The sequence below is a fragment of the Eubalaena glacialis genome, chromosome 13 (assembly GCF_028564815.1).
Source record: "Eubalaena glacialis isolate mEubGla1 chromosome 13, mEubGla1.1.hap2.+ XY, whole genome shotgun sequence".
Taxonomy (NCBI): Eukaryota; Metazoa; Chordata; class Mammalia; order Artiodactyla; family Balaenidae; genus Eubalaena; species Eubalaena glacialis.
In genome coordinates, this window is record NC_083728.1 from 23,599,308 (window position 1) to 23,623,575 (window position 24,268).

Consider the following 24,268-nt stretch of genomic DNA (forward strand, 5'->3'; position numbering starts at 1 on the left):
TGGACTCTGGGAGGTCAGAAGCTAAGTCTCTAAGACGGCTCCGCTTGTCACTGTATCCCCAGGGCCAGCTCATCGCCTGGCACACAGCAGGCACTTAATAAATATTTGTTGAATAAGTGAACAACAGCTCAGCCAGTGAATCCCAGAGTGACCGCGGGCAAGTCACTTTCTGGAAAATGACGATGACAAGAATAGCAATGACCTCTTAGGGTTGTATAAGAACCTACCGAGATAAAGTAGATGTAAGTGCTTTGAAATTAAAAAACAGGCTACACAAACATTAAGGATCCAGAAACAATGTGCTATAAACGAAACGAAAAGCATGAATACATATGAGAATGATCACGTTTACAAGAAAGCACCTGGCAAATGGTAAAGCATTAATCAAGTGAATAACTACAATTGAAAGGGACAACACAGGTCAGTCTAGTTCACTGTTCCAATATCCGAACATTTCTCAGGCTGTGTCTGTTCCAAAGGAGCACAAAAATCCCTCATCAAAACCTTTGTCCTGATTTTGGTATAAATTTGCCAAAGTAGACTGGCAGAAGGATCCTGGGGGTGTTTATTGGAGACAAGGGAGGAGTGGGGTGAGCGGAACACAGAGGCTGTGCCTGCCATGTGGCCTCACGACCCCCAGGACAAGGCCCTGCTCAGGGCGGCACACGGAGAATGACTGGCCACCAGTTTCCTAGCTGCACACTGCCGCCAACCATTGCTGCCTCCCTTGCTAGCCGCTCTTAAGCACCAGTCCCCTTCCCCTTCCCTCTGCCCAGTGGCCATCACTGGCTGCAGCCTGGGAAATAGGCTTCATCACCTTCATCACCTGGCTCTCCTGTGCCGAGAGCACCTCGGACAAGTCCCTCCCTGCCTCTGTGGCTGGGCCAGGGCCCACCCTCTCCGGTGGGGGCTGGCTGAGAATCCCAGTGGGCCCAGTCATGGACATGCCCACTGTTGCACTAGACATACACGAGGCCCAGCTCTGGAAGCTGCTCACAGCCTGGCGAGTAAAACTGCTGATGTGAAGGCCCCTCAATTCCCTGACTCCCCCACCTTGAAGAAATTCTGAGCTGGTACCCAGCCCCAATCTTCCAGGTCTTTAGAAAGAAGGGGGTTCTGGCCTTTAGAGGATGTATTAGGTGCCCCCAATTCAAGGGGCAAGAAGGCTCAGATTCCTGGGATCCTAACAGTAGGAGGTTCCTTTCCAAGAAGCAGAGCTGCACTGTGGGAAGAGCCAGCATTTGCAGTCAGCTTTGGGTCTGAGCCACATGTTCCTTATCTGTAAAATGGGGATGGTAAGTCCGCCTGCCTTGAGCTTGCTGTAAGGATTTCATGAGAGCATCCGTGGAGGCCCTGGCACAGAACCTGGCATAGAGCAGGTGTGCGAGCAATGTGCTCAGACTGTTACTTCCTGCTCCAAGTAGCAACACCCAACATCTTTCCCGCTGGCCCATCAGGCCCCCCGGTCAGGCTCTCCTCAGGGACACAACATCCTCTGCTACCCCAACTGGCCCTTCCCACTCGCACAGGCTCCACCCGAACCCTGCCCTCTCCCTTCTCTGAGTTGCCTGCAAAGCTCCTCCCTGTTGTCACTTTCATTCATTCCAATTCACCCAGCCTGACTCATCCTGAAAAAATCCTCCAGCTGTGCCATCCCGGCTCTAAAACCTTCCATGGCTCTCCAAAGCCTCTGCTCTTCAGCTCATGTTCAATGCTGCCTACAATCTCCTGGCGCCTCCCAGAGCCCTGATGCATCAGCAAAACTAGTCTACTCACTGTTTCCATAATACGCACTTACCCGGTCTAGCCCCCACACCTGTGCCTCTGCAGAAACCATTCCCAGGAACGTCAGCCCCAATGTCGGTCTCTGCGAATCCAGCCCCCTTCACGAGGGCTCTTGTTTCCTCTGGCTCATGCTCACTTCTTCCTTCTCAGACGATGCTTTCCTTCAGCAGATGCTTAATTACAGACTGTCACACAGTCTCCCATAATTGTAGGCCTTGTCTCCCTTGTCAGATCCTAAGTTCCCAGGGGCAGAGGCCCTGTCTGGTCTCTCCCATCCTCTCGGAGCCTGGCCCAGGGCTGGGAGGGCAGGCCCCTGGTCAGAAAGTGTTTTCCAAGCCCAATTCAGCTCCAGGCTGAGCCAAGTCCAGCTCCAACCACTTGGGACCACTTTTCTTGCTTTTGCCTATTCACTGGCCAAACCAGACCGCCATGCACCAGCTCTCCCCAGGGTGACGCAGGCCAGGGACAGAGAAATGAGGGAGGCCTGGGTGGGGAGACAGCGCTATGGCTCTCACCTGGCCCTGACATGGTCTCGTTCTGGGATCCGAGGCACATCCCTGTCCCTTTTCCTCCCTTAGCACGCTTCTTATAGTGAGACAATCTTTTAGCTCTAGAATATGGATTTTATTTGCCTTTAAGGTAGCCCTGGTTCCCAGGAGTGGGTGGGTGAAGAACCAGCTGATTCCAACACAGGCTGAGGGAGGCGAGGCAGCCACAGCCAGGACTGGGAAACCTGGGAACCTGAGAGGCACTCACACCGCACACCTCAATAACCTCATTAAATTCCTGTTGACGACTGGATTGCATTCCTGCCCAGATGTTCAATTCCACAGTCCTCACCCTGGCCAGGTCTGACAGTGTCTGCTGCCGGGACTGAGCAGGGGAAGGGTAATCTGCTTCTGGAAACAACCAATCCTGCCTGAAACAAAGACCATGATGAGGGGCCAGTCTCCTCACCTGTAAAATGGGGATAATATTGGGACCTGTGTCACAGGATTGTTGCAATGATGCAGTGGGATAATGCCAGAAAGTGCTTAGCACAGTCCCCGACACCCAGTGAACGGCAGTGTAGCCGACAGGTTCCCATTTCTTGAGGGGCCTTTACGACACGAGTTTGCATCCTCAGAGCAACCTGTGAGGAAGGCATTTCCATCCCAGTCTGACACGGAAGAAAACTGAGGCGCAGAAAGTCGATCAATCCAAGGTCACACAGCAGGGACAAGCCAAACTGTGACACCAACCCGAGAAACTCTCAGTTCAGCTTTACCCAGAGTGCGGCCCACAGGCTTTCAGCATCAGACTCCTCCAGAGGGCTGGTTTAAAAAGCTGATTCCTGCCCCCAGACCTGCCAAATGAGAATCTTTGGGGATAGAGCTCAGGAACCTGAACTTTGTAAAGATGAGGAGGCTAATTTTTATATATGAGAAAACTGAGGCACAGAGAGGTAAAGTGATCTCCAAGGTCACACTTTCAGCAAGTATGGACCTGGGACCGAATTCACAGTCTGACTCCAGAGGCAGCAATCAGAGACTTCCTGGAAGAGGTGGCATTTGACAATGTGGGCCTCAAAGGGAAGAGACGGCACCACGGGGGAGGGCACAGCACAAATAAAGGCTTGGAGCAGGAGAGGCCAGGCAACAACAGCTCAGTGTGGCTTGTGCTTCCAGATCCCTGAGGTGAAGAAATACATATGGAGCCACCACTGCCGCCTTCCCCTGAGAGCCCAGAGAGAGACATTCCTGAGCCATCCAAGCTTCTGGGAGGAGAGCCTGTTGTGTGCAGGGTCTACAACCAGCAGGTCTACGGCAGTGGCCCCCTGGGTGTGTCTGGCTGCTGCTCAGGACGAGAAAGCCAGGGAAGGTGGTGACTCAGTCCCCACCCAACCTCAAGCTAGTCCCATTTAAATCTCAGATGAGCTCAGAGGCTGGGGAAATGCCAAACAAACCCTCCTTGCAGAACAGACGCCAGATCCAGAGAAGGCAGCCCGAGCGGTAGGCTACCAGGCAGCAGAAATAAATTTGGAGCAACGCTGTGGGTTGCAGGGGGGAGACAAGTCAAGCAAGCCCTCCCTGGGCCCCTCTTCATTCACCCGTGAAACGGGGAGAACTCCACTGGCTTCTGACTTCCTCCCAGGACTGTTGTGAGGAACAATGGAAAGGAAAGAGCCTGGCAGATTACACAATGTCCCACACAGCAAGCGAGAGGTTAGAGGATCACTGCGGTTACATATTAGAACAGCCAGGAGGTGCTTTCCTTGCTACCTGAACCCCAGCCACAGTGGGTAGAGGGAGAGGCTGGGCCTCTGTCTTGTTCCCACAAAGCAAAAAGGGATCCAGATATTATCTGGAGGTGAAAGTTCACATTTATTAAACACCTACTGTGTACTAGGTATTTTTTAATGTAGAATCTCACTTAATCCTCACCACAACCCTGCAGTGTAAATATGATTACCTTGCGTCCAGAGGAGGAAACTGAAGCTCAAAGAAAGTAACTAGCCCAAGATTACACAGGCAGCGAGTGATGCAGACCAACTAAGACCAGGTGTCTGCGGCCCAAAAACCCGCACTCTTTCTCTGGAACAGTTTGTATAAGAGGCAGAACATGTCTGGTATAGGGGCCCAGCTCAAGCACTGCCTCCTTCTGGAAGCCTTTTTGATCCCTTTGCCCGGACAAGATCTCTCTCCGATGAAACCCCACAGCACATTATCAGCACACATCTGGCAGCACTCAACACATTCTGCCTCTTATTTTGTGATCAAGCACACTTTTAACAGGTAAGATGAGATGTAGGTGCAAATAGGTGGCGTTTCAGTTACCTTAAAATCCTCAAATGTCAGGGCTGGAAGCACCTAAGAGAGCACAACAACCAGCTTCCTCATTTTTTCGAAGGAAAAATACAGACAGAGGAAGACACTTGTCTGAAGTCACACAGCATCTTAGCATCAGAGCCGAGAATAGAACCTTGGCATTCTGCCTCACAGAATTTCTTTAGGGATTCCATGATTTCAGAATCAGCCTTAGGACAAGGATTATCATTCCCACTTTACAGATAAGGAAGCTGAAGCCCAGGCGAAAGCAGCCTCCCTGAGAGGTGAGATGGGGGGACCACAACCCTGATTCCCTCCACTTTCAGGCCAGAGACCAAGCCCTTTCTCCTCCCCGCTGCAAGTAGTCTATGTAGCGTGTCAAGCTCAGGGCCCACAGTAAAAGGTCAACGGATGTTGGAAATTGTCATTATACACCAGTGGGCAGGTGACACCAGCCAGACAGCGACCTCCTCAGAGGCAGTGCTACGGCAGAGGACACAGGAGTCCTGGCTGAAATCCTCTGTGGGTCCCTGGTCTCTCTGGACCCCGTCTGTAAGATGAGGGGGCTACAATAGCTGATCTTATCTCCTGCTCCAAAGTTCTGGGACATCTGAGGCTCCTTGACAGCAGACCCCAGCTGTCTGTGGAGCATCTCTCAGCTGGGGCCTTTGTTCCCCCACTCTACGGGAAGCTGGAAAAGCAGGTGGGGCTCACAGCCACAAACTGACAGACTTTATTCCTAAGTGCCACTGGCCAAGCAGGGCCCACCCTTAAACAACAATGGGATGGAACATGGAAAATCCAACTGTCTCCAGCACAGACATCCAGCTGGGCACACCCACCTATCTTTACTAACTGGCAAAGAGCAACCAGGAATGGGGGCATAAAAAGGGGCAGCCTGCCCCCTGCCCTATTGGAAGGGCAGGTGCATTTCTGAACAACCAGGTGGCAATGGAGTGGGAGGTGGGGTAAAGAACTCTGGGCTGGGGAGTCCCAGGCCTGGATCCCTGTCCCAACTCTGCCATGAACTAGCCTGTGTGCCCCGGGCAAGCTGCTTTCCCTCTGTGGGGCTCAGTTTAAAGACAGGCTGACAGTTCCCGAAGTGTCTTTACAGATGTTTCATTTGACTGTCATGACAACCCTGTGAGGCTGGCATAATTATTCCCTTTTTACAGATGGAGAAACTGAGACTTGGAAAGGTTGAAGGTCTCATTCAAGGTCACACAGCTTGAGGCTGGCCGCAGAGGTCTTAGACCACCAAACCTAATCCTCAAGGGTGGTCAGGTTAAGAACAACCCCTCTCTCCCCTCACCCTGATTGACAGTCTCAGCAAGACCAAGGCAGCACAGACCCTGGTTCTTGCAAAGTTCTGGCCACACACCACACAGCCCAGCTGCCTAGGAGGCTGCACCCCCCCCCCTGCAAAATTTGATTACTCAAGTTGGCAAGAACGCAGTCCCCACCCCCAATCGCGTCTAAATAAACGCCCAAGTGATATCACATCCTGCTGGCTCCAAAATAGCCCAGGCCTGCCCACAAGCAATCACAAAATGCCAGGCCATGCAGGGCCAAGCGGGCAGGGATGCCCAGCCCGTGGCACCGTCCACACACAAGCAACTAAAGCAGAAGCCTCAGAGCAGGAAGGCTCCCCACTCCCACCTCTGCCAGACAGCCTGGCCCCTCCCTCCTTGCCCCCTTTGTGGGGAGGCCCCAGAGCCTCCTGCCCCAGCGCCAGCCCTCGCCCCAGCGCCAACCCCATGGAGCCTCAGCCGCGGCCAGCCTGCGGGCGGACTCCAGCCAGACCCGGACACCCCACCACTCACATTGCTTCAAGAGCTCCAGACACAAAGCCATGAGGGCCGGATGGGGGTCAGAGACCCAGAGACCGGCAAAGACAGAAAAGGGGAGAGGGAGAGACACAGGAGCAGAGAGAAGGGGAGACAGGGGACCGGGGCAGAGAAAGCAAGGGGGCGCGGCAAGAGCCCTGGCAAAGGAGTAGCCTTATTAAGAGGGGGTCTGCAGCGCAAGAGACATCGAGTGGTGACACCAGCAAGACAGATGCGGGGGCGGAGAGAGGCAGGGAGAGCAAAGCAGGGGGCCCCGACCCAGAGGAATGAGGAGCGCGGAGGCCCGAGAGAGAACAAGGAGAGACAGCGACAGCGGACAAACCAAGGGAAGGCAGGGAGGGGCGCTGAAGTCTGGGAGCTGGGGAGCTTTGGGGGTCCCAAGGAGAGACCCCAAGGGATCTAGAAGGTATTAGCGTATACGGGGGACACCAAAAGAGGGAAAACCCTGAAGAAATGAGGGCTAAGAGGAGGCAAGACTCCCGGGATATGGGGGGACAGATGGAAGGGAGGACCCTCAAGGGATGTGCGGGAAGCTCAGAGGAGAGCCTTGTGTGAGTGTGGAAGGTGTTCTGAAAAAAGGACCCCCAAAGATGAGGGGCGCTCAGAGGGGGGAGGCTCTGAGGGATGAGACGAGCGCCTTGAGGGGGACCCGAGATCGGGGAGCGAGGGAGGGGCTGGGAGGCAGCGCGAGGGCAGAGACAAAGAGACAGCGAGCCAGGGAGAGACAAAGCAGGCGGAGCGGGGCTACGGGCCCGAGGGCTGGTGGCCGGACAGAAGGACGGAAGCGCGAGCGGGCGGGGGGACGGACGGACGGACGGACAGAAGGGGAGGAGGGCGGGGGCAGGGCAGGGCCGGGCGGGGGCGGCGCCCGTCTCCTCGCGGGGCCGCGGCTGCTCCGGGCGGCGCTGGGCGGGCCCCAGGCGTCCGGGCTGAGGAGGCGGCGACGACGACGTGGACCGGACAGACCGACGAAGTGACGGACGGGCTAGCGGCAGCTGCGGCCAGCGGCGGGCACTCACCCTCCTCCCTCACGCGGCCCGGCCCGAGGCTCCGGTTTTGTACGCCCGAGGGGCGGGGCCTCTGGGTTAAAGCCCCGCGCCGGCCCCGCCCCGCCCCGCCCCCCGCGTCACGCGCGCGCGCGCGCGTCGCTCGGGACTCCCGGGACGGGCGGGGGCGCGCGCGCGTCGCTCGGGACTCCCGGGACGGGCGGGGGCGCGCGCAGCCCTCTTGGCACGTGGCCGTAGCGCGCGCGCGGAGGGGCGGGTGCGCAAGCGCGCGGGGCGCTCAGTCCAGCCCACGCCCAGGCCGCCCGACCCCGAGAGGGAGCGCGCGCCCACGTCAGCACGCGCATGCCTAAGCACGGGGGACTCCGCCCCTCCATCCGCCCCCACCAAACCGGTTCCAGCTGGAACCAGACGCATGCTCCCTGACGAGAGAGGGGCCAGGAGAGTCTGCACCAGTTTATCGTGGCGACACTTCGCTGTTCCCGGGGGAAACTGAGTCTCAGAGCAAGCAGTCTGAGGTGATCTTCTCATCTCTGTGTGGTCAAATTAGCCCCCCAGGTACTATCGACTGTAAGTCCGAAGTGTTTCTAGTTGTCCCCTCTACTCCATCCTCGCTTTGCTGTGCTCATCTGAGGTCCTCCAGGTTGGGTTAGAATCCCTGCTCAGCCTCCGGAGGGCTGTGTGACCTTGGACAAGATACTCATTCAACCTCCTAAGCCTTCGTTTCCTCCAGTAAAAACCATCACATCCAGGATGCCTTGGAGAGCCAAGTGCAGTAGGAGCTGCCTAAATTCATAAGTCACTCCCTTGACGGCTCATGGCCTTCCCAGTTCCCCACTTCTCCCCTGCGAGTCCCCCTACTCACAGTCCTGGTCCTTGGGGTCTCATCCCTCATCCGCACCTACCTACAGATCCAGCTTCTGCTCCCCCACCTGCCTTGCTGGGTGACCTAGGCAAGTCCCTTCCCTTCTCTGTGCATCTCTTTTCCAAATGTAAAGTGGAGAAAAGATCTTACTCAAGGGACTTCCCCAGTGGCGCAGTGGTTAACGATCTGCCTGCCAATGCAGGGGACACAGGTTCAATCCCTGGTTGGGGAAGATCCCACATGCCGCGAAGCAACTAAGGCCATGTGCAACAGCTACTGAGCCCGCGTGCCACATCTACTGAAGCCTGTGCTCCACAACAAGAGAAGCCACCACAATGAGAAGCCCGCACACCGCAACGAAGAGTCGCCCCCGCTCCCCACAACTAGTTTCTCTAGCCCACGCGCGGCAACGAAGACCCAATGCAACCAAAAATATAAATAAATTAATTAATTTTTTTAAAAAAGCATCTTACTCAAGAAGATGATACAGTCTTTCCAATACCACTGTCTTGCATAAAGGTATAATAGTAACAAAAGCAACTGAGGGCTATTGAGCCTTTTTTGATGCCAGGCACTGTGTTAAGCACTTCGAAAATATTAGCTTACTTTGCCCTTCTCACAGTCACTATGCTACAGCTATACCATTCACTTAGTCTTTATCTTTAGATTGATTACTTAGGAAAATTCAGGAAGCCCCAAAGCACATGCCTGACTCTATCTTGCTCCATCCCAACCACACCAGCCCTGCTCCTCCTCCAATGCACTAGGCACCCTCCTGCCTCAGGGCCTTTGTACCACTCTTCTCCCTGCCTGGAGTACCTCCCCAGCACTACTCCTTCCCTCACTTCCTTCAAGTGCTTGCTCAAACATCTGTCTCAATGAGTTCTATCCTGGTACCCTGTTTATGCTGCAATACCCCTCTCCTCCTGCTGCCGGCACTCCCAGTACTCCTTGCCCTACGCTACTTGCCAATAAACCATATACTTATTTGAGTTATTTATGCTTATTGTTGTGTCTGCCTCCCCCCACCTGCCCCCCCCCCAAAAGTATGTAGTCTCTATGAAGGCAGAGGTTTCCCTTTTGTTCACTGATGTGTCCCTGGTGCCTAGAGCAGAGCCTGGCCCACTGAGGTGATCAGTAAGCATCTATTCAATGAAAGGGCTGCCTCATTGCAAGGCTCTTGCCCTTAACCATGGCCTCAGGGCCTCCGAGGTTCAACTTAAGCCTTTTAGTCTCTCCTCCTTTGGCCTGACCTCTCTACCCCTGAGGGAGTAAGGAATTATTTTTGTTCAAGAATCTCAAAGCTGGGACTTCCCTGGTGGCACAGTGGTTAAGAATCCGCTTGACAATGCAGGAGACATGGGTTCGATCCCTGGTCCGGGAAGATCCCACATGCAGAGCAACTAAGCCCATGCGCCACAACTACTGAGCCTGTGCTCTAGAGCCTGCGAGCCACAACTACTGAGCCCGCATGCCACAACTACTGAAGCCTGCGCGCCTATAGCCTGTGCTCCACAACAAGAGAAGCCACTGCAATGAGAAGCCTGTGCACCGCAACGAAGAGTAACCCCCACTCGCCGCAACTAGAGAAAGCCCGCGCGCAGCAACGAAGACCCAACGCAGCCAAAAATAAAAAAATAAAAAATAAAAATAATCCACAAAAATTAAAAAAAAGTTTGTTAAAAAAAAAAAGAATCTCAAAGCTGTGGTTCCCAGCCTGCCCACCAGTCCTTAAGCCCAATCACTATTTCCCCCAGAAGGCTCAATGGATCTGCCTAAAAATGGGACTTAGGAGAGTGACTCAGTTAACCAGGAACTTCCTGGTCCAAGGCTGGGTGGGGCTGTGGGAGGAAGCCCACCTTCTGCCCAGTGCCCTCTGTGGAGAGGTGCCTATTTCGGGAGGTGGGAATTCTGGCTCCTCATCACTCACTCTAGGAAGGCCTCCTGGACCCTCCCGTTACTCTCTGACTCTATGGCCCCTGCCCAGGCCTCACTGTGCCTTGCCTGGACCACTGCACAGCTTCCAATCCATCCTGCCCATGTGGCCAGATAATTCTCCCTGAAACTCCTGTGACCACACTGCATCTCTTTACCAGGACCTCGGATGGCCCCCCCAACACAGGATAATGGGGAACCCAAGTCAGGCAGACCGAGGTGGGAAACAGCTCCTTGACCTTCTAACTGGGTGACCCTGACTTGACACTCACCTCCTCTAGGCTACAGTTTCTTTGTAAAATATCTGTAAACAGGCTTCCCTGGTGGTGCAGTGGTTGAGAGTCCGCCTGCCAATGCAGGGGACACGGGTTCGAGCCCTGGTCTGGGAAGATCCCACATGCCACGGAGCAACTGGGCCTGTGAGCCACAATTACTGAGCCTGCGCGCCTGGAGCCTGTGCTCCGCAACGAGAGGCCGCGATAGTGAGAGGCCCGCGCACCACGATGAAGAGTGGCCCCCGCTTGCTGCAACTAGAGAAAGCCCTCGCACAGAAACGAAGACCCAACACAGCCAAAAATAAATAAACTAATTAATTAATTAAAAAAAAATCTGTAAACGTGTATGTGCGTGTGTGTGTGTGTGTGTGTGTGTGTGTGTGTGTGTGTGGTTAACTGGGCTAAACAAGGAATGTCAGATAAGTGCAACATTCCTGGACAAAGCAGCCATCACTAATCGATGGTGGCACATTTCTCTGCTTAACCCAATCTCAGTCCTGAGCTCCAGGGATCAGAGATGACATGTGAGTTGGAAGTCTATTTGCATCTCTGGACATGATGGTCTTTCAGGTTCCTCTCAGCCCTGATATTCTGGGGATTGGAGTGTCCAACCTGATAGGAGCCTGTAGTGTAATAACCGGAGACTGTGGAGGGTTAGGCCTGGGAGAGGGCTTGGGGGACAAGGCTGCTTGGAAGGTTGGCTGCTTACTGGAATTTTGTCAGCCTCCCTTCCTGTGTCTATGGAGGAGACAGTAAATCAGAGAAGAAACTGGGAGAGTTCTGGGGGAGGGGAGAGGGGACAAAGAAGGGAGGACAGAGCATTCTGTGACTCAGATAGGAGGTGTTTGGGGGTCCCCAAACCCAAGCCTCACAACATAGATGGAGAATTTGAGGCACAGGGAGAGGTCAGGACCCACCCAGAGTGACACAGCACAGCTGAAACTAGAACTCAGGGCCCCTGAGCAAGGAGCAAGGGTGTTTCCCAGTCCAGGAACCTATCCCAAGCACTGCCAGAGAGTGACTCCAGGTGTGTGCACATGTGCGCGTGTACACACGTGTACCCATGTGCAGGTGCGGGGAATGCAGTAGATGCGGGGCAGGGGTAGGTGGCAGGTACCACCCAGCAGCCACCGCACCTAGGTGTTGTCACAGCCTCCCTTGTGATTCAGAGGGAGTGGGAGAGACACAGAAAGGGAGGCTGGGGAGGGAGAAGGGCCAGAAATTGAGAAGAAAGAAAGGGAGAGAGGCTGGTGGGGAGAAACAGGGCTGAGGGAGACAGGCAGACAGAAGGCGAAGATGATGGAGGGGAGGGGAAGCTGGAAGAAAGGGATGGAGGAAGGGAGGGAGAAGAGGAGAATGAGCGCTAATGGGGGATGGGCAGCGTCAGAGAAGGGAGGAGTGGGACGGAACGCGTTCTCTGTTCTTTCTTTTCTTTCTCAGAAGTGGAGAGAGAGGGGGCAGGATGGGGCAGACTGAGGGGGTAATGGCACCCCCGTGGGCCCTCCCAGGTAGGTCCTTTGGCTGGGGAGGGGCATGTGTATGTAGCAAAGCTTCTGTTTCCCCCACCATCCCGGCTGGGGCCAACCCTGCCTGCCAGTCACCTGCCAGAGCTATTTCTGGAATGTGGAATCTGGGTCAGAGAAGGGGAGGGACAGAGGGGGTGCCGGCAGCTGGGAAGCTGGCCAGCCCCCAGCCAGCGCGTGGGGGGGTGGGCAGCTCCATGCCCTGCCCGGGGCCACTCCGGAGGGGCCCGCCCCTCCCAGGCTCTCACCATCTCAGTAAGTGGCCTCCCCATCCACCCACCTGCCGGCATATGGCCTGAGAGCATATGTGCCCATGTGAGGGTGACAAAGAGCTTTCATGCCCCTCAGCGACTGGGGGCTCAGAACAGCCCTAGGTGGGGGACAGGTCCCGGACTGCTCACTTCTTGGAGACATATGCTGAGGACAGGGGGCAGCCTTCTGAGCAGGGGTGACCCCTGCAGGGAGACAGTGTCTGAGGGAGGGTGTACCTGTGGGTGGTGGGGTGTGTCTGTGAGGAGGGAGGTGGTTACGGGCCAGAATGCCATGGATGGTGGTGCAAGTTTAACAATGATGAAGGGTGCCACGTATAAGGGGGGTGCTGTTCACAACACAGACATAATCGAATTATATATTTATTATGACGCATCTGCGGCAGATGGCAGTAAAGGACCTTATTCTAATAAAAATTGTGCATCATGATAATTTTCCAATAGATGACAGTTAAGTGTCTTTCTTAACCCAGCACTAAGCTACTGTAGGGACCAACTGCAGCTCTGGGCACAGGTCTGAAAAATCTGGTGGCTTTGGTTTTCCCTGCAAGGCAGGTGAGTTTACCTGCGGAGCATGAGGGGATCAGGGGTTGGAGGAGAGAGGAGCAAGTATGTAGTGGTCACTATGAAGACCTGGAGGGAGGGCTGAGTGGGGAAACATGGGGTAGGGGGGATTTTTTTGGTGGCTCCAATCTGTTAGGGGCATGATTTCCTCACAGGTGTGGAGGTGGCATGAGCCTTGAAGGAGACACACACATACGTGAGAGCATGTGCAACTGTATGTAGAGATTAGGTGTATGTTTGTGCATGTGAGAATATCAGTGTGCATGTGTTTTTATATGTTTTCAGAGAGAGAGGTCTAAGGGTACAGAACCTTATATATATCCATAAGTAGGTATATATGTGCACACATGTCTGGGTAGGTGTCAGATGTTGCTACCAGTACTTTCTTGAGTATCTTGGTTTGGGCTTAAGCCCCCAAACTCAGAATAATTGGAGCCCCACATCCCTACATTTAAAGCCAGAAATGCTGGATTATTCATACGGGACGTGCTGAAGGGGCCGTGATTGAATTTTTGGCCTCAATTCTCAACCCTTCCCTGTGTTCATGCCCTTTGCAATGTAACTGCAGTTTCTCCCACAAAACATTGAGTGTATTTCCCTGGACCTTGGCTTTGGGCTCATGTGACTTGCTTTGACCAACCAGATGTTCACAGGTGTGACACAGAGACTTGAAATGAGCTTGTACTGTGGGATTTGCCCTCTTATACTTCTGCCACCACCATGAGAAGTACATGCCTTGGCTAGGGTACTGATTCCAGGAGTGCTCTTTGGTTCCAGGAGGAGAATATAGGACATGCAGAGCAGAACCAGCCAACCAAAAAACTCATGAATGAGAACAAATGCGCATTATTGTGTGCCTCTGAAATTAGATGTGCTTGTTTGTTACACGGCATTATTGTGATAATAGTTGATAGATACAGACATTGGTACCAAGAGTGGGGTGTATAAGTGACAAAAACAAAAATATGTAGCATTGGCTCTGGGACCAAGTGGTGAGCAGTGAGCAAACTGTTAGAGGAGGCTTGAAAAAAGGTTACCCATACTCTGCAGAGACAAAATGCTTGGTAAAACTGTCAATCTACAGTAACTTGAAGAGAACCAATGGATTTGGGCAAGGGAGTTTCCAGGTAAAATGTTGAAAGCAAGAGCTGGCTCCTTTGGGCTGAATTTGATAAGGACTTAGAAGAAAGAGGAATTCATAAAAGAAATAGGGAGTGTCATAGGGAGTGTTTAGAGGGAATACAGAGAGCCCAGAACTTGCTGAGTTGGACAAGAGATCAGTCAACTCCAGCTTCTCCAGCCAGTAAATCAGTTTCAAATTAATATACAGCCTGGGGACAAAGATCAGACCAAGGTCATGGCCTTGAGATACAGCATGTGGGCCAGATCAAATCGAGGATGTGGTTACAACATTTTTTATTAATACTCTAAAATAATAAGGTAACATTCAGTAGATGCTCTCAGCTGCTCAAAAGAGCTTCTAGAAAGCTTAAGAGCATGGCCCCACAGAAGGCTGATGTACCCAAAGTCATCATAATTGAGTTGAGAGAGACTGACCTGACTCAAAAATAATTGTGGGTGTGCTTTTTGGTACATGGGGTTAAGTGGAATCCAATACATAGAAAACCCATAAAGTGTTTGAGGGAGGTGTGTGGCCAAAACTATGATCAGCTTAGGCTCAAGGGACTGAGACCACTCAAGATGTAAAAAGACATCTGGGTCCCTAACTTTCTTCAGGCAGGAAGCAGACAAAGAAGGCTCTTTGGCTGCCCAAAGGCCTATTCTCCAATGCTTTCTTTAGACATGGCCAACAAGGCTAATGGAAAAGGAAGGGCTTTCAGAGAGCAGAGCCAAGAGCTACGGAAAACCATGGCTTAGGGAATCAACCCCAGGGCATAGAGCTTGGGCCTAGTCAAGAGACATTCCCTTTCCCAGAGTATTTGCCCAACATCTGCCCAGAAGGACTTCAGAATGGCCATGGATCAGTAAGTCTCTGAACCCCTTCTCCCTCTTTCTGAACAGGAGTGTGGACTGCAGTCATCCTGCCCCTATTTTACCAATGTATGCTGGGTGTGTGTGTGGGGGGGGGGGTTGGGAGGTGGGAGGTAGATATCTTTTTTTTTTTTAATTTTAGATTTTAGGTTGCTTGATCAAGAGGAGCCACATCCAGATCTGACACAGATCATGAGATGTTTTTTCCTTTTTAAAAAATTTATGTATGTATGTATGCATGTATTTATGTATTTATTTATTACTCAAGGAGAGTTGATTTACAATATTATATTAGTTTCAGGTGTACCATGAGATCCTGATGTTATGATTGGATGAGACTTTTCAGGATCTTTGGGATAAGGGTATTTTCTGTGAGAGGGACACGAATAAATGTGGCCAAGAAAGTGGGCCACAGTAAATTGAATTACTGACCCTGGTTCTTCACCCCTTCCTCTGTCCACACGGTGGGAGGATAGTTCTCCATCCCTTGTTTTTGAGCTATGACTTTCTCTAACTAATAGGATTTTAGCAGATATTATGCAAGCAGGGACCTTGAAATGTGCCTGTGTAGTTAGGCTTGCTCTCTGTGCTTCTGCTGTCAACATGAGAAGAACATGCCCTGCTAAAGCCACTGTTCCCAGGAGGACCCTTTGGTCCCAGGAAGAGAGTGAGAAACATGTGGAGCAGAGCCATTCCAGCTGACCCACAAACTTGGGAGCAAGAAATAAATGTTACTTGTTGTATTACACTGATTTTGTAGTTGTTTGCTTTGCAGCACTATTGTAGCAATAGTTGACCAATACAGGGACCCAGACAGTTCTCGGACATGTAGCCCATCACCCATCTTCAGTCCATTCATGAGTGATTGGGGTCGGGGGAGATTGGTGAGTGAAGGTTTATTTGAAGAAAATTGTTGACATGCTATCTGATTCCCCAGGCCCACCTCCTGCTTAGAGAACTTTCCTTGGGCCTGATGATGTGGGGAATCTGATCCTTTACCTGAGACTCCTATAAGACTGTAACAGAGTGCCTGGGAGAGCCTGGCAGGGATACCCTGGATTTGGAGGCCAAAGAAACTGGACCCCGACACCTGCTTTGGACACTTCTAATGTGGAGAGGCTGGCAGGCTTAGCTGTGACAGCAGGTCTAGAAGGAAGGCTGTAGCAGACCAGCCTATACTTTCAGAGTTCTGCAAGGCACAGGCCTCATTTTCACATGGGTTAAGTGGGAGCTGAGGGAGACAGTAGGGCTGGAGTTGTCATCAGAGGAGTCTGCCCAAGATGCCTGCCTGGCAGGGCCAGGTTCCCTGGCAAAAAGAGGCTGAGTGCGGAGGAGGGGGACCACTGGATAGAGAAGCTGAGGCAGAATAAGCAGCGGTGGCCTGGATGGGGATTGCCCATGCTAGGAAAGAAGACACTACAAGGGCCCTGCAGGATAGGAGAAACTCTGAAAGCACCACCTAAGAGAAAGAGCTAGCAAGTGGCATCTGTCACACAGATACTCCTGATGCCAGACAACATCTGCACTAGCGACCTTCCCCTCCCACTGGAGGAACCAGAAATGGCCACTGATGAACAAGGAACAGAGAAGACACTGACCACCACGCCCAGCTCCCCAATGTGGGCTTCTGAGCCCAGTCAGGCCCTAGTTGCAGGTGCATGAGGTCCGAAGTAGATGAGACTGATGTTTTGAAATGAGACCAGATTCTCAATACCTGAAAATGAGACTGTTCCTTAAGGTCTAAAAATGACTGGAAAAGCTCGGGGATCTGCCCAGATATCAGCCATGATTTGAAAGGCAATAGTGAAACAAAGTGGTTTCTCGCTCTGCCCCCTGCCTTTGCAGTTCATTCAGTCAATAAGCTGGTTTCTCGTGTACAGAATATCCATAAGATTCAGGCTCATTTATTTATATCAAACACCAACTGAGAGCTTGAAATATGTGTCTTTTCCTACAATAATCCAACCCCAATGCCTTTGACTGTCAGGAGGCTCAGAGTCAAGTCTGAGAACCAGTAATAAGAGCTACACTTGTCAGCTCCTACCATGTGCAAGGGCCCGCCTAAACCTCTCCAGGCACAGCCTCATTTCACCTCCCCTGAGAGCTCTCTAGGGTCTGGCTTATGCCTCAATTTATACATGGGGAAACTGAGGCTCAGGGAGGAAAACTCTCTAGTCAGAGTGAGATCAAAGTTCTCTCTACTAAGCCAGAAATTGTACTATGATCTTCCTGGGTCTTGATGGTCATGGCTTGCTCTGGGACACAGGGTCCCCTTTTTCTCTGATTGTGCCTGGGTTATTGTCAGAGAACTTAGAACAAGTATCAGAAAGGATAGGTTGTCCCTGACTGTGAATATGAGAGAAACCTGCAAACCCACCCCTTTGAGAAGGCTCAATGCAGATCCCATCCTCTTCCCTGCAGGGGCCCACCCTCCCCACAGGTTTGCCTACCTGAACTAATCCAAACAGGTAAGTAGGGCTTCAGTAAGAGCCAGGGTCTAGAGAGCCAGGGGCAACCAAGTATCTCACAAGCTCCAGCCCTCACGATCCCCTCACCCCACCCCCAGTGTTGACATCTGCCTCTGTGACAGCGCCCCCCGCACCCCCCCCCCCCCGCTGCTGCCATTTGAGCTCCAGTTCACCAGTCGGTGGGAAGTTTGGCCCCAAGGCCTCCTGCTTTTGCTAGCCACCCCACCAATCCTGGCTCACCAACCATGGATTCCTCCCCACCTCCGGTCCACCAGGAACGGTCCAAGGGGTCCCCGGGGTCCCCCGTCTCGGTACTCACTCGGAAGCGTGCGACTATTGCTGAGGCTGCCGGTGCTGGGAGGGGGGGAAAGGGACTGCAGGGAAACACTGTCCTCCTCCTGCGAGCAGCCCGCCTGGATGGCGCGCAGGTAGCTGTGGCTGCGGGAGCGGAAGTAGCTGGGCAGCGGCAAGTCTAGAGCCTCCGCCGTGGTCGACTCTGCTTCACTGCAGGCCGACTCGCAGGCTGCCTCGTACTGGTCGCTCAGATCTGCCTCCCGTACCTGTCAGGGCAAAAGCAGGCATCAGGGGCCGGCTGTGCCCACTGGGGAGGGATGGGGTGCTTGGCGGTCGGCTCAGCTGCAGCGCTGGAGTCTGTGGGGCCTCAACTCGGCCCACCCTCCTGCTCCCATCTCACTCAGGACACGGGATGGGCAGATGGAGCCCTTAAGAAATATACAGACTCTCTCACCTCTTTGGGCCTCAATTTTCCCATCTCTACAATGGAGGAGAAACTATTAAACATACTTTCTAGGATGTTAGCTAGGTTATATCTTGTGTGTCCAGACTGATTAATTAATAGATTTTGAGGTCATATCTGAATTCAGCCAGAAGGAAGGCTATAATCAGTAACGTCTGCCCTGAATGTTGGAATGGGGAGGTGGCAGTAGGTGTGCTAGATAATTACCATCTTATGGTCCAATTCCTTCATTTTTATAAGCAAAGAAACCGAGGGCTACTGAGGTGAAGATACTTGCCAGTTGTACCCAGTGAGGAAGTAGCAGAATCAATACTCCAAATGTATATTTAAGGAAGATTAATCTAGCCCTGGTATACAGAATGGATGTTGGATATAGGGTCTGGAATGGAGGCAGAGGCCAGAGATGAAGCTGATGCAATAGTGTGGTGAGAGAAAATAATACTGGAATGAGGGTAGTGGCAGTGAGGATTGATTAGTCACATCTGCCATGGGCAGTATGGAGAATGGAGGTATATATGCTATTTGCCATCTCACATCTAGTTCAACCTCATCTGGATGGTTTCTAAGTGGCCCTCTAGAGACAAGATCCTACAAATCTGCAGCTGGGGGTGTGAGCATAGAGGGGGCTCACCATACATACACTCTCCAAGCGTTCTGGAAGGGTCTGTCTGACCCATGTCTCAGGCCATCTTGGTACCTGGGGATCACAGAGTATAAGCTGAGGAGTCAGCTGGCTAAAGATGGACACTGGGTGGGGGTCTGGGAAGACACCTGGGCTACACGGGAGGGGGCAAAAGTTGACTGAGCACCATGTGGAGGAAAAGATGAAGCTGGATATGGGGCCACTGTGCCCTGGACCTGGCTGTGTGACCTCAGGCAGGCCAGCACTATCCTCTGGACCAGTGTTTCCCTATCTAAATGGAATAGAATGCCTGTGGACTCGTCTGGCACCGCATCAGGTAAAACGACTGGATGGATCATCACCCAATTTTTTTTTTTTTTTTTTTTTCTGGCTGCACCACGCAGCTTGCGGTATCTTAGTTCCCCGACCAGGGATTGAACCGGGGCCCTCGGCAGTGAGAGCGTGGAGTCCTGAACACTGGACTGCCAGGGAATTCCTGATCATCACCCAATTTGGAGTATATGTTTGGAAAGGTCTAAATTTGCTCTGTTCAATGTGGTAGCAACTAACCATGCGTGGCTATTTAGGTTTAAATTAATTAAAATAAACAAAATTCAGTTCCTTCGTCACACTAGCCACATTTCACTTGCTCATGCTACCTTATTGGACAGCATGGATTATAGAACACTTCCAATCATCACAGAAAATTCTATCAGACAGCACTGATAAATTAAAATGTAGGCCATGTGACACACCCAAAATTCACTTGGAGAGGGTATTAAAGAGATAGGTGTTTATCCTCCAAAGCTGCAACCTGAGGTATACTGAGAGGCGCCTGTGATTGCCAAGGGCGATGAGGTCTTGATTAGGGATTGCACGGTAATGGCCCACCTCTGGAGCTAGACTGCCAGAGTTTCATACCCGGCTCCATCATTTTCTCACAAAGGAATATGGGCAAGTCACTTAACTGCTCTGTGCCTCAGTTTCCCCATCTATAAAATGGGGGCTAATTAGAGACCAGATTTCACAGGATTGTGGTCAAGATGAAATGAGATCATTCATAATCACATGCTTCGAATAGAGTTGGGAAAACTAAGCACCTGATAACCTGTACCTGTTATTACAGGCAACTTTGTGGGGCTAGGGCAAAGATTTGTCAGTGTCGGTTAAGATGCTCCCAAGCTCCCAGGGAGAGGCCAGCTGGTTAGTGCTGTTGGTATGTATATCATTGAGGACATACTATGTGCAGGGAACTGCCCTGGGGGCTTTATATGTGAACACATCACACCCTTATCATGAGGCTGTTGAAGGAAGGAAGAGGTCACCTGGCCCACTGTGGGCTCCCCAAAGACCCTCTGCAACAATGTGCTCAAGAAGAATTATGATATGAAGGTGGGAGGCACATGAGGCATTCGTGGCTGGAATCAGGAGATGTGGGGCCAGTCACAGTTCTGCCCTGTAGGCCGTGTGGCCTTGCATCAGTCCCTTGCCACTCCTGGCCACGATGAGGACTTGGGCCCAGAGCACCTTCCCTGCCTCTCTATCTGGCCTTGGGGCTGGGGCCTGGGAGGGAGGAGAGGACCACCTCCAGGGGCAGGATGGATGTGCGTGGGATGGGGCACCCTTAGGACAGGCAGACAGTGCCAGGACTGGCGTCGTCTTCACCAACTTTGGTAAGCTTGAAAAGTCTCTGCGTTCATTCCAGAACCCTAACATCCTGAAAGGTCTTGTTGGAACCCAAGAAAGGAGATAAGTCAGGGGATCTGGGGCTGGGATGTGAAGGCCAATGCCCCCAGCCCCTGATCTGTCCAAATGGAACAGTCTCCCCAGGCCTTTCCCAGGCTTTGGGGGATGAGGGGAAGGAGGGAGCTAGAAGCTCTCAGGGTACATCTTCCTTTATCTTGGGGTTATTATTTAAAAAAACATTTTTTAAATTCAAGTATAGTTGATTTACAGTGTTATGCCAATATCCTGGGGTTATTCTTGCCCCATCCATAGATCCTAGCCCATTCTTTTCCATTTTTGAGAAGAGGAAACTGAGGCACAGAGAAGTGAAGCGATAGGGCCAAAGAGTGGAAGGTCCAGGCACCAACGTGATCCCTGACACCATCTTCACTGGAGGGGGCTTTCCTGGTGCTGGCTCTGCTTGCACCTGCCTGGCTCAGGGGCCAGGACCACTGAGGTGCCTGAGACCCAGCCCTGGCCTCTAGGATGGGGGGACGAGAGAATGGCAAACATACTGACCTGCTGCTCGTGGCCAAACAACTGGGGGATCAGGGAGGCCTGTCCAAAAATCTGCAGGAAAGAGACGGGGAGGGTTATGGGGAGACCGAGGCTGGGGGCTAGGGTGGGGTATTCAGGCCTGGCTGCAAGAGAACTTGTGGCTGGCTGGTCTAACCTCCTCCCCAGACTGGCTGAGGCCCAGTTGCTGGGAGGGCTTGGCTTCCTCCAGAGGTGGGAGGCTCACTCCTTCTGGGGCTGGGTGTTGTTGAAGACTTGTAATCTGCTGTTTATAAGTCTTTCTCCTGGGTTGGCTTCTGGGACCATGGATGTCCTGTCTGCTGCCTCTCACCTGGGCAGGCAGCCCCCAGGATGTACAGATTAGGGACAGAGCCCAGAGACGTCTCTTCCCTGGTCAGGGCTTACACAGTCCAGTGCCTGGTGGGAGCGGGGCTTCTTCTGGCAGGAGTTGAGGCCTCAGAGACACAGACAGAACTGGACATCTCTGACTCTGGGGCGACATATGTGGCTCAGGTCACTCAAGCTTCACGGGATGAGGATTTGGGGGCTCAGAGGACCCTGGGCTAGGAGAGAGCTGGGGCTGGGCAGGGGGTAGTGGGAGAGACCTGCTGGGGTCCCCAGCCTGGCTGATTCCATGTACCTTTTCGTGTAGCCAAAGGACAAAATTGTTCCAGGTGCCAGGGCCAGGCAGGGGATGGAGACGGTGGGTGTGAGAGAGACAGGCAGACCCAGAGAGAAACATGGAAATGAGACACACTGGAGAGAATTAGAGAAAAATGTGAATGAGGGGAGAGAAAAACAGAGGGAGACAGACACAGACCGACAGGGAGACTGAGGGATGAGAGAACAGGCAGGATGGGAGAGACAGGGAGGGACGCCGTCCATTCAGCAAACCTACATGCCCTGTGCCATGTGCTGGGGACTCTGTGGGGACAAGACAGCAAGGTCCCCATCTGTAGGGCACTCCCAGTCTTAAGAGTGAGACAGACATCAACTAACAAGTATAATTCCAGATAGTGAGAAGTGCTGTCAAGAAAATTAAGCAGAGTAAGGAAACAGGGCCCCGGGGACCCCCTGAGGCAAGTGATAGGGCAGGTCCCTCTGAGGTGACATTTGAGCCAAGACCTGGGACACAGAGAAGAACCAGCTGTGCAAAGATCTGGGAGATGATGCTCCTGGGAGAGGGAGGAGCAAATGCAGGGGGCCTGGGGCAGGAATGAGGTGTGTGAGGAGCAAAAGGAGGCCAGAATGGCTGGAGCAGAGTGAGTGACAGAGCAAGTCAGGGATCACATCTGAGAGCAAGGCCGGGCTTCACAGGTCTGGCTTTCACTAGGGTGAGGCGGGAGCCATGGGAGGCTTCGGAGCAGGTGACGTGATTTGACTTCTGTCTTTTACAAGCTCCCTCTGGCCGCTGAGAATAGATTGGAGGTGGCAGGCACGGAGGCCAGGACAACGGTGCAGGTGAGACTTGGTGGGGCCTGGATGAGGATGGTGGGGCGGAGGGTCCCCTGGCCGGGGGTGGGGGGGCTCTCCCTCTCCCCACATCTGAGGTCAGTCTCCCTGGAGCGTGGGAACGACAGTGCTGAGGATGGGGGCTGGGGCGGGCTTGGCCGGGCCAGGAATATGGGGTGGTGATGAGCTGGGATCTGAAAGTTTTAAGCAGTCCGTTAGCCCAGGCCGTGGGGCTGCACACGGTGGGACCTAGGGCCTGTTCCTGCCCAGAGAGGTGGCTGGGTCTGCACCTGGCTGCCTCTACTGCCTCACTGTGCTACTATTGGCAGATGTCTGCCCTCTCTGGGCCTCGTCTCCCCATCCACACCATGGGGGGGAGCCCTCAAGCCTTGACTGGTCGTCCCTTTGCAAACTGTAAAGTACTGTGCACAACACAGTAGGGGCTGAGGTCCAGGTCTGGGTCTGACAGCCCTAGATCTCTGCCCAGCTTTGCCTCTTCCTAGCTGTTGTGACCCCACCTATCTGGGCCTCAGTTTCCTCACCTATGAAATGGGGATATGGATGATAAGGCCCCCTCTGGGGGTGGCTGTGAGGGATCAAGGAGCTAGCTGATGGTTGAGAGAATTAATAGTATAGCACAGCATGTTTACCGCTGTTAGTGGCAAAGCTGGCTGGACCCTGGAAGTCCAACTATCCACTGATCAGGTGGGACATGGAGGTCCAGAGTGGAGAAGCAACTTGCCCGAAGTCACACAGCAAGATGACAACGCTAACCATCAAGGGAGCCACCCTTTCCTGAGCACATTATGTTTGTTATCTCATTGATTCCTCACAACCCTTTGAAATAGGAATTATCACCCTCTGGTGGTAAATCAGGAAAATGAGGCTCAGGGAGGGAGTGCTTTGTCCTGGGTTCATACTGTCAGTGACAAGACTGGGACTCAAACCCAGGTCTCCAGTACCCTATCCTCGGGGCTCCTGGGTCTAAGGCAGTGGTATGGCCCCTTCCTCTGGGCCCACAGCTTAGGCCATCAATGTGAGGCCCTGTGACTGCTCTCCAGCCACAGGACAGTCAGTGGGGAAGAGACACACACAGGCAGCTTCAGGAACAAAGACCGAACAGAAGCACAGGGCAGACATTCAGGGACCACTCAACAGAGGCTGGACCTGGACGTCTGTCCTTTTCCTGGGTGGGAGTTGGGGCTCTCCCAAGCCCACTGACCTTCTGGCTGCCTGCCACCCTCACCTGGCTGATGCAACTGGAGTCGTTGAGGCTGTCGCTGACGGCGTTGTAGTCCTCCTCCCAGCTCGGACACTTGGAGGGCAGCAGCATGTCCACTGAATCCAGGCGGTCCAGACTCCTGGTGGGGATGGGGAGCAGATGGGGCTCAGCCCACCCTTTGTTCAGCATGGGAAACTGAGGCCCAGAGGGGGAAAAACGGGCCAAGGTTATCCAGTGGCAGAGGGTAAAATGGAAGCCACTGCCATCCCGGGTAGTATGGGGGGTGATGAGCAAGGGGAGAGCTGCTCCCAGCTTTTGGAGGCCTTGTGAGTCTGGAGGGTGCAGGTGGCCCTCACCTGTTATGTCCACTGCAACCGCGAGGTGGCAGCACAAGCTTGCTCTTGACTGTTTCAAACCAGGGGTGGGCCACACCAGCTCAATTCTACAGCCCCCTCCTCTGCAGGCCTGGGGCAATTCCAGGGGCTGGACAGAGGAGATGGGTCAAGGCCCACAGCCTTGACCTCCGGCCAGGGCTGCCCAAAGGTCATCAGTTTTGACACAATGTCCAGGTAGCCTCCACCAGGCCCCTGAAGACTCACCACTTCTCCCCGTAGCCCTGGCTCTTTAATCTTTCTCACAT

The 24,268-nt window shown here is 53.1% G+C and overlaps 1 protein-coding gene across 5 annotated transcripts in view; it reads right to left on the reverse strand.

The window, feature by feature from the left end:
• DLGAP4 (DLG associated protein 4) overlaps positions 1–24,268 on the reverse strand; it is an 85,022-nt gene that overhangs the window by 54,354 nt on the left and 6,400 nt on the right. For 2 of the 5 annotated variants that reach the window (XM_061207938.1, XM_061207939.1), the window contains exons 3-5: positions 23,653–23,767; positions 20,958–21,008; positions 17,654–17,894 (exon numbers count right to left, since the gene is read on the reverse strand). In XM_061207938.1, coding sequence (XP_061063921.1) covers positions 17,654–17,894; positions 20,958–21,008; positions 23,653–23,767 — 407 coding nt within the window. Of the gene's footprint in view, positions 1–6,415; positions 7,453–17,653; positions 17,895–18,722; positions 18,789–20,957; positions 21,009–23,652; positions 23,768–24,268 lie in introns of those variants that run through there. The other 3 variants (XM_061207937.1, XM_061207940.1, XM_061207941.1) reach the window with 3 other exon arrangements.